The 9,824-nt window shown below is 31.7% G+C and overlaps 3 protein-coding genes across 3 annotated transcripts; all 3 read left to right on the plus strand.

Annotated features, from left to right (window-relative positions):
* Positions 1–651: 651 nt before the first annotated feature.
* HELRODRAFT_73557 (hypothetical protein) lies at positions 652–1,974 on the plus strand (the record flags this gene model as incomplete). Its single annotated transcript, XM_009014190.1, has 4 exons — positions 652–729; positions 841–996; positions 1,425–1,587; positions 1,808–1,974. 4 exons carry the CDS (start codon positions 652–654, stop codon positions 1,972–1,974), a joined length of 564 nt encoding a protein of 187 aa, XP_009012438.1.
* A 1,765-nt stretch (positions 1,975–3,739) lies between these two features.
* On the plus strand, positions 3,740–4,829 carry HELRODRAFT_168318 (hypothetical protein; the record flags this gene model as incomplete). The annotated part of the gene is made up of 4 exons (XM_009014191.1): positions 3,740–3,830; positions 4,027–4,310; positions 4,437–4,590; positions 4,714–4,829. The coding sequence occupies 4 exons, from the start codon at positions 3,740–3,742 to the stop codon at positions 4,827–4,829; spliced, it is 645 nt and encodes a 214-aa protein (XP_009012439.1).
* A 2,376-nt stretch (positions 4,830–7,205) lies between these two features.
* On the plus strand, positions 7,206–7,586 carry HELRODRAFT_126528 (hypothetical protein; the record flags this gene model as incomplete). The annotated part of the gene is made up of 2 exons (XM_009014192.1): positions 7,206–7,311; positions 7,444–7,586. Coding segments are annotated over 2 exons (249 nt in total), but the record flags the coding sequence as incomplete, so codon positions are not given.
* Positions 7,587–9,824: the final 2,238 nt, after the last annotated feature.

Genomic DNA, 9,824 nt, shown 5'->3' on the forward strand with positions numbered 1-9,824 from the left:
TTGTGTTTGTGTGTGTGTGTTTGTCGTTTGTGCAATAATATTATAATTATTATATGACGCGATTTTGAGACAACGATGGCGTGATCATGATCATGATCAACATCAAATGAAATTTAAATTAGCATTTTATATATGATATCTATTATTATTTATTTATTTATTTATTACAAATTATTAGGTAGTATAGCAAACATACAAACTACAAAGTAAGTAGCAGGCATATTATATTTTTATTATTTATCATATATATAAAGTTTATTTATGAACAGAATCTGATGGTGAACATGTTATGTTATCTTTTACCATAGTAATTAATAAACAAACTAAACTTCTAGATTATTTTAATTTAATTTAATAATTATTTACAAAAGAAGAAAGAAGAATCATTGATTAAAAACTTTAATCATGATTAAACTATTAAACTTAACTAAAGACTAAAGAGCTTGCCCTGTACCTCCTTCCCACCTTCTACTTCTAAATTCTAAGTAAAAGACTTGTTTCATTGTTTATTAGTTTATTCCATTGTTCTTAACTTAGCCTTAAACTGTAAATATAAAGTTTAAAAGTAAAATATCAATGCTAAAAAAGTATCTAACTTTCATAAATTTGATTTTAAAATAAAATTTAAAAAACTTTCTTATAAAGATGACAATGGATGTGTCAATTTCAGTCTCAGCTCCTGGAAAGCTCATCATGTTTGGTGAACATGCTGTTGTCTATGGAAAAGTTGTTTTGTTTTTTCAAACAACATTTTAAAAATAATTAATAATAAAATTCAATTAAGGGTTTTTAAATGTTTAGTAAAAAGAGTAAAAACTTGTTCTTTAAATGATGTAATAGATTTTACTTAATCACATCAACAAACAGAAAGCACTTGCAACAAGTTTGGCCATGAAATGTAACTTATATGTTAAAAAAGTTCAAGAAGAAATCATTAGAATTAAACTGTTTGATTTTGGTCAGTCCTATGAATGGCCTCTTAATCATTTGGCCAGTGTCCATTCTTCAGTAGGTACATGAATTGTGTTTACAAAATTTTAATCAATTTATTGATTATTTGGATTGCTTGGAATACTTTTGCAGCTGATGGATCAGATCATGTTGAGGATGTGGCAGTAGATGAATCATTGTTAGGAATGTTGAAAGATACATTGAAACTAGATGATTATACTCGACCAGAACATTTAGCAGTATTAACTCTTATGTACATCTATCTAATCTTGAATTACAAAAAGTAGTATTTTGAATTTTTTTATTTTTGTAAATTTAAATTGATCATATATGGAAATATTTACCTGCATAGCATTGTTTATCAACAAATTATGTCAATATTTTTTTTCAATACATTTTATGTTGTTTTAATAGCATTCAATTAAAGTTGTTAAGTTAAGTCAATTAAGCAAAGTTAAAAATGTATTAATTAGAAAATTAATTGTTTAATCTTTAAATTTAATGACCTCTCCAGAGCTTTGGTAGGTTTTGAAATGGCAGTTGAATCAAGATTGCCCATAGGAGCGGGTCTGGGCAGTTCGGCGGCCTTCAATGTCTCCCTCACCGCTGCTTTGCTTGTCCTACGAGGAAAAATAAGTTTGTTTTGCTTATTTTCCCCATTTTGAGTTATTATTTTGTTATTATGTAATAAATAATCTTATCAAATTATAAATTTTTTAAATTTTCGTAGTTTTGTTGGTAATGCGGAAACAAATTAACATTGTTGTTTCCATTAATAATAATATTCATACTCATGTTATAATATTGTTAATGTAATGTAAATATAATATCTTCAACATGAATTGCTTTGTAACAGGATTGCCCGAAATAAATGACTCCAACCATCGTGATGTTCCTACAAAAGTTCAACTGTCAAGGAGTGACCTCCAGCTTATAAATAAATGGTCCTTTCTTGCTGAGAAGATCATTCATGGCACACCTTCTGGAATTGATAACTCTGTGGCCACGTATGGTTTGTCATGATGGATGGTCAGGTGTTTTGTCCCTTGCTGTTATGTTAATGAACATTGAAACTGTAATCTGATTCAAAATCGTGAGACTGTAAGGTTTGATGAGTTTTGTTTGCTTGCATGTGCATTTTGGTAAATATGTGTATGGTTCTGTTGGATTAGTATGTAAGAAATGGTACATCTGGTTTTGTTAGAAATGTTTTATTTTTATTCCGTTTATGGTGTATTTATTTTTGTTATTTGTTATCAATTTTGAAAAAGTTGGGGTTTTTCATGAAAATTTTTGAAAAATGGCAAAAAATTGATGACAATAGGTGTCTCCTCCGCAAAAAAAGGCCCTTTCTACCGTAAACGCCTAAGAACAAATGTCGTTTAAAGGCCGTTTTAAGGCGTTTTTTTGGTGGATATTTTTTTTTATTTTTTACAACGAGTTAAAATTTTATTTGGGGTGTGCCTGGTGCCTCAACATGAGACATAACATGTTTCTTTTATGCAATGGCAGGTGGTGCTTTGTGGTTCCAAGATAAGAAGATCATCTTCATTGAGAAGTATGTTGGATTGGATTCTTCATGTCTGCAATGCTGTGCTGTATCGTTCGATTTTTTAAATTTATATTTAGTGGAAAGTAGGGATGCACCGGATTCAGGTTTTTCAAATCCGGCCGGGGCCGGACTTGGCCGGATTTAAAATTCAAAAACCGGCCGGAGCCGGGGCCGGATTTTAGTTACCATTTTACATACGTTAGAAAAAATACTCACATTTACGGTTATCTACATGTTGAACATCAAAAAATAACACCAAGCAAATAGTTAATTAATTCAAATATATGAATAAGCTGTGTGATACGCCAAATTCTGTACACAAAGATCAGCTTATAATTTATGCATAACCCATGTTATAGCATAAAGAAAATTGTCCAGCTCATCTCATAATTAGTGATGTTTTTATTATGTGTCATGTATGCACGTGCACAAATTTTTTTACACAAAGATCAGCTTATAATGTATGCATAACCCATGTTATAGCTCAAAGAAAATTGTCCAGCTCACCTCACAATTAGTGATGTTGTTATTATGTGTCATGTATGCCTATCCTAACCTTTAACATACCATGTTCTTAAATTATGCGCTTATCTCTATGTATATATATATATATATATTATATAGCTATATGATCCGTCATATACAATTATATAGTATAAACACGTGCACAAGTTCTTTTACACATAGATCAGCTCATAATTTATGCATAACCCATGTTATAGCACAAAGAAAATTGTCCAGCTCATTTCACAATTAGTGATGTTGTTATTATGTGTCATGTATGCTTAGCTTTTAACTTATTGACATAAAATTAATTGAATTCAATGAAATTTTTTTTTCTATTTATAACATTTTTAAATGTCGATAGACGCTTAAATCCGGCCACCAAATCCGGCCGGGGCCGGATTTGATAAAAAAGCCGGATTTTGGCCGGGGCCGAACTTCGGTGCATCCCTAGTGGAAAGTTAAATTAGGGTTTATAAATTATAAAATCGTTATCCAATAAGATGAAAATGGCTTGTTCAGTTAGATAAAAATACGTTGTAATGCTATCACATCAACTAGAAAATAATTCTACCTATTATCATGCAAGCTAGGTTGTGTTGAACATTGTCATTTTTATTAACAACTGATATGAGTTATTGTTTTTATAATGATACGTGTTATTATCACGAATAGTTAATACAAATATTTTGTTTTTTGTAATTGTGTGTATTCACATGCTTAACCAACAACATGCAACAGAATGCCCAACTTGAAAATATTGCTAGTCAATACAAACGTATCAAGAAGTACAAAACATTTGGTGCAACGTGTCAGAAAGAAAGTAAATGAGGTTATTATTATTTTATTATGAATCTATTTTTCACATTTTTTCCTCAGTCGCTTACGTATGATAATTTTTTAACTTTTACACGGGTTAGCAGAATGATATGCAGATGTGGCATTTGGATTATAATGTTTCATGAACTGTCATTACAAATTATGACCGATTATCATTTTAAAATATTCAAAGTATCCAGAAATATTAAATCCAATCATGGAAGCAATTGAAGGCATATGCAGAAAATGCGGTGATCATCTAGAAGAGTTCTGTGAACTTCAGAAGTTAAAAACAAACAGAGAACGGCTGAAAAAACATTTGCAACAAGCAGGACAACAAACAACAAAACATCGACAGGATGATGTAACAGGAGTTGCAGTCAACGACGACATCTCTCCTAAGGAGGATGTTGCAAATACTGACCGGGGTGACTCAAATGATGAGTGCTGCAGAAGATTGAATGAACTTTATTCTTTATTCAATGTAAGTTATCATCAATTTTTTTATTTCAATTTTTCTTACCCTAACAATTTAATTTCTTGGTTTTGATGTTATGTAAGCGTTTTATTTATTTTTAGTATTTTGTTTTACTAGTGCAAATTTTGTTAGGACTTGATGGACATGAACCAACACTTGCTCGCGTCCCTTGGGGTCAGTCACAAAAGTTTGGACGAGGTGGTCGCAGTTTGCAAGAAGTACGACGTGCATGCAAAGTTAACAGGAGCTGGTGGCGGAGGATGTGCGTATGCCCTACTTGCACCTGGTCAGTTGTTATTCAATCTTTAATACTTTACATTACATCTCTGTTCAAATAGTTCACTCATCGCTTTTTTAATATCATCTCTTATCGAGTTTTATGTTAATTTTTTTTTTCATTTTTTATCAGACTGCAAAGCCGAAACAGTTGAGAAGATGGCTGAAGAATTGAACTGCTTTGGTTACAAATGTTTCGAATCTTCCATAGGTGGCCAGGGAGTCGATATATCTATCGGACCATTGTAGCATAATTTTAATCAATATCAGTTTTCATTTCCCAATAAAAATTGTCTAGCTGTTTTGTATCTTGCAAGTGTACTCAATTTTAATTCATCTGATGACTGTTACAAATCAATTCAAAATTGAGGTTGCTTGTTTAGTGCGATTAGATGCACAGACATATGGACTCAAATATTGCGATATTTTTGTGCGGGAAACCATGAGCTCATAGAGAACACACTATCCAACGACAGCGCAAGAAAGTAATTGATGTGCCGATGTTGGTTGCTGTCTGCGCATAAAAACTCACTAATACGTGATATAAATGACATAATATTTGCACAACGTCGATGCTTACATACTATGTGCCCCCTGATTTATTCCCATCAGAGTGTGGATATTTTCAATTGAAAATGTCAATCAACGTCATTAAAAATAATTATCTTGTAATTTTTTGTGCTTTTCGCATTCGGTTGATTTATATTCGTTCAATTCTTATAAATATGACAAAGTTGTTAAACTGGTAAAGTGCTTATTAACTTATAATTGATGTAGTAATTAGTACATGTAGGCTAAAAAAGGTGCAACAGGTTGTATCATATTTTCTAATTGAACCTATGATGGCATATTTTTACATAGCATATTACATAGTTTTATTTATTTCTGTATCAATCCCGGCTGGTAACTAGAAAAATAGATTGAAGAAAAAATACAGCGACTTGCTGTATGCAACATAACTATAGCATTGCGTTGCAAGTTGTTTCATCAACTTTTGCATCTCGTATGTATGTGGTTGGTGTGTTTGAGTGCAAATGTATGCAGTATGCTTACATTTCTACTTAGTTTGTACGTGTGCTACTTATGTCTATTATTATGCTTTTTATGTTCATCTGGATGTGGTAATACAATCGCATGTGTGCTTGTTTCATCATTTCGCTTGAACATCTACATTTTCGTAAAACATAATGATGTATGTAGTGCTAAATTGCCTAGCAAATGTTCGCTTTCAAGTTTAGCAACTGTCTGTTATGGAGTTTCAAACATGAACGTTTGAATAATTTTATCTGTTCAAATATGTTTTTGTTGCTGCCAAGATAACAACGGTGCGTAACAAACGGGTTTGTGATGCCGTTAGCACCATAACGTTATAGTATTGTTCCTAAATAGTTTTGCTGACAAAAAGATGATTGTTACACTTCGGATAACAACCAACAAAAGTATTAATAATTTTAATTAACTACGTTGAAAATAAATTATACACAAAAGAATTTATAAATATAAACAATTTATTATAATTTATAAACAATTAAGAATCTTACACAAAAGAATTTATAATTTGTGTGTTAAACTCGTCAAAATTGCTTTTTAAATAGTTTCCGAATGAAAACTGATCGACATCAAGCATTCACCTACCAACCATTTATTTATTTTTTATATCATGATTGTATTATTATAGATTTTTATCAGTGATGCAGGAAGGCTAGAGGCAGAATCCCGATAAAGCATTTACAACAATCAGCTTCAACTTCATCTCGTCATAAATTATAACGGTGTCATCATTTTCATCATCACTTTTACATCGTTGCTGCCGACATCATCAACAGCTTGCAATATGAACCACATGGAACGGTACATGCAGTTCCTGAACTTCAGGGACTCACTGAATCAGGATGAAAAATGTTTGAAGAAGTTGAACGAGGTGTTGGCTGGCGGTAGATACAACACCACAAATCAAGGACCTGTTGAATTTGTTGATCATCTCTATTGCGGTGAGTCAGTGAGTGAGTGGATGCTGGCCGGTTGATTTTGAGACTTTATCAGTTGAAGTAGCCTAAAAGCAAACAGAAACGCGAAATAATAAGTTAACGTAAAAGTCACGTTATTTTAATTGCTTTAATGTCTTCGGTGAAAATTTGTAGTTGGAATCTTAACATTTGATTACAAATATTATAAACAATGTTAGTTTTCTAAACTTCGAGTGAAGCATATTTTGATCATTATGAAATTAAAAAAAATTCCCTGTGATAATAATGTTTGACAATGCAACTAAAATAAAATTTTAGAATAGAGTATATAAATTTTATCTAAATAGGCAGCAAAGCAGACGCTCGCGACATAAACATGATGCGTCGTTTGAAGATAACTCACGTCCTCAACTGCGCTCCATCTCATCCTTGGAAAAGAAAATCATCCATATCACCCTCGTCTTCATCATCAACATCTTCAGGTTCATCGTTCGGTCGCAGAGCAAGTCTCAACAGAAACGTCAGACACAGCCACGATTATTATCATTCTCGTTCACCATCTTTACTCACCATTTCTCAGCCTCCAACGTCATCAAGTTCTAATCCATACGAAAATGAGAACTGTCACGTTGCTAGTTATCTTGAAATTGATGCTCTGGATAACGATTCGTTCCCAATCCTGAGAAGCTGTTATGACAAGGCCAAACGATTTATAGAATCCGCCAGAAGAAGTGGTGGCAGAGCTTTTGTTCATTGCGAATTAGGTTTGGGAAACTTAATATTATCACGCTAACTGCTTAACTATATCAAGTTCATAAACTAACTTTTTTTAATTTTGACATATTGCCATTTCAAGACATTAAAATGGCCTAAAAACGACATTTCATAATTTCAAGGCATGAATCGCAGCATAACACTCTGTCTCGCATATTTAGTTGAGTATAGTAGGATGGACCTGAATGTTGCTCTCAAGCAGATTCTCATTCATCGCCCAAACATTTTAACCAACGATGGCTTCAAAAAACAACTGGTCCAATTTGCTATGGAAAGGAATTTAATTTCTTGTAATTAATTACATTTTTTAAAAATAGGTAGCTGTTAATTGAATTTTCTTTTTGAATATTTTTAAAAGTTGTTATAAAAAATTGTTTCGAAGATCGCCATACATATAGTTTATTTATTACATATAGTTTCATTTATTGACGTTTTATAGAATGATTCTACAATAGGTGAGTAATCTTTTAATAATATTTCACCCATTGTCTTAATTAACAATTAACAGTTAACAAATATAACCACAAGAAATCTTTTATTAGAATATTGAGGTGGATCTTCATATGTTAGAGTTCTGAAACAAATTTCCAAGAAAAAAATTATACTAACTACAAAATGTTTATCAATAAAAATCTATCAATTAGTTTATAAAGCGCTATTTCCGCAATGTTCAACAACATTCCTCAATGAATTTTGCAAATAGATAGGTCTTGAGATCCGCTCTGAACTTCGAAAGTGATGGAGAAGTAGTTAGAGAAGGAGGTAGAGACTTCCAGAGATAATGGCCAAAAAAAGCAAATGCAGATTTAGCAAAAGAGTGTTTAACATGAGTTAAGAAGTGAGAACAAGAAGACGATCGCAAACTAGGGCGTTTATGTTCAATTGATATATCTGATAAGTACTTAAGAAATAATTTAGATTGAGACTTATACATAAATGTGTAAATTTTTAAAATTATTCTATAGTTCATAAGTAGCCAGCGCAAGAGAAAAAGATTAGTGATGTATGAGAAGAGAAAAGGGCGCGAGCAACTAGATGAGCAGCAGAGTTAAAAGCTTTACTTAAAAGATAGAGCGTAGAATCAGGAAGACCATAGTAGAGCGAGTTACAATAATCCTAGATCAAACTAAAGAAGGAGAAGAGTAGCGTCGTCAAGGAAAGGCAAAAGTTTTTTTTCTACGAAGATGAAAGTAAGAACTTTTAGCAACACCATTAACCTGAGAAGAAAGAGACATGCTAGACAAGGCCTAGACTACGAAACTTATGAGAAGCATCAAGAGTTTTAGAAAAATTAACAAATCTATTTGTTTGGTGATACGTTTAAGTGATGATATAAAATTGCGTTATAATCAAAATCGAAATATTCAAATTATGTTATCAAGTAAATTTAAATATTAATATTTCAAATGTAAAAGATTTTTTAATGTGGGATGGCCCTATCATATCCTTACCATTCATTATACACACACCTTTTTAGGAAGACAAGAGTTTCATTGACATTACATCACACAGTTAACAAAGTTTCAGCAACTTGCATGTGAATGTTGATATGGGTAAACTGCAGGAGCTAAAATATAGAATGTTTTGGTCGACCCAAACGCTCTATGCTCAACGTTCAAAATCATGCGTACTACAGTTCAATTTCTATTAAAAGATTAAATAGTAATTTTTGTGAAAATGGTTAATTCGGCTCAGGTACAATTTTGTTTTTGAAAACCATACAATCGGTAATGTATTTTATATTTAAAACATTTAAAAAATATTTTCATTCCTTTTTTTCATTCCAATATTTTCATTTCATTTCATTCATTTAAAACATTTAAAAAATATTTTCATTCCGTGATTTCATCTTAGCTTTGTAGTATAAAATAACTGGATAAGTTTATCCCACAAACGTTCAAGTAATAAATTAAGCGTTTAACCTGGAGTTCAATCGGTGTGGAGCACTTGAAAAACTTTCATTTAAATGTTTATTTTTCATAACTGATTTTACATTAATTGAAATAATAACTTAATATTTGTAAATTATATTTTAAATTTCATTTAATATTCAGGTTTATGTAAGATTTTATCTCATCTACACACACGCATCTCGACGGCCACGGTTAAAATTATTGTAAGATGGGCATCACCGAAACATGAATACGAGTGCACTCTTTCTTCTACTTTTTTATGAACTAAAAAATACTTGAGTAAACTCAAATTTTCAAAAAAAAATTTAATAATTTAAGAAAAATGTTTAAAAAGATATCAAAGTTCAAAGAAATCTTTCACGCAAACGTCGTGCTACTTTTAAAAAATATTTTTTTCGCAGTTTGTTTGAACTTCCAAGTGATTCTCTGTGGTGTGGTCGTATGTCGTGCTGCGTCGCAATGATCCATTGTGTGAGTGTTCTGGTGTCTGTGAGTGTGACTATTGTGAGAGATATGTTGAGTCTGTTCGTTGCGTTATTATGTCGTAGGGATACAAGTGTACTTTTACTACACACATGCAATGCGGCATT

Source organism: Helobdella robusta (assembly GCF_000326865.2).
Source record: "Helobdella robusta unplaced genomic scaffold HELROscaffold_13, whole genome shotgun sequence".
Lineage (NCBI taxonomy): Eukaryota > Metazoa > Annelida > Clitellata > Rhynchobdellida > Glossiphoniidae > Helobdella > Helobdella robusta.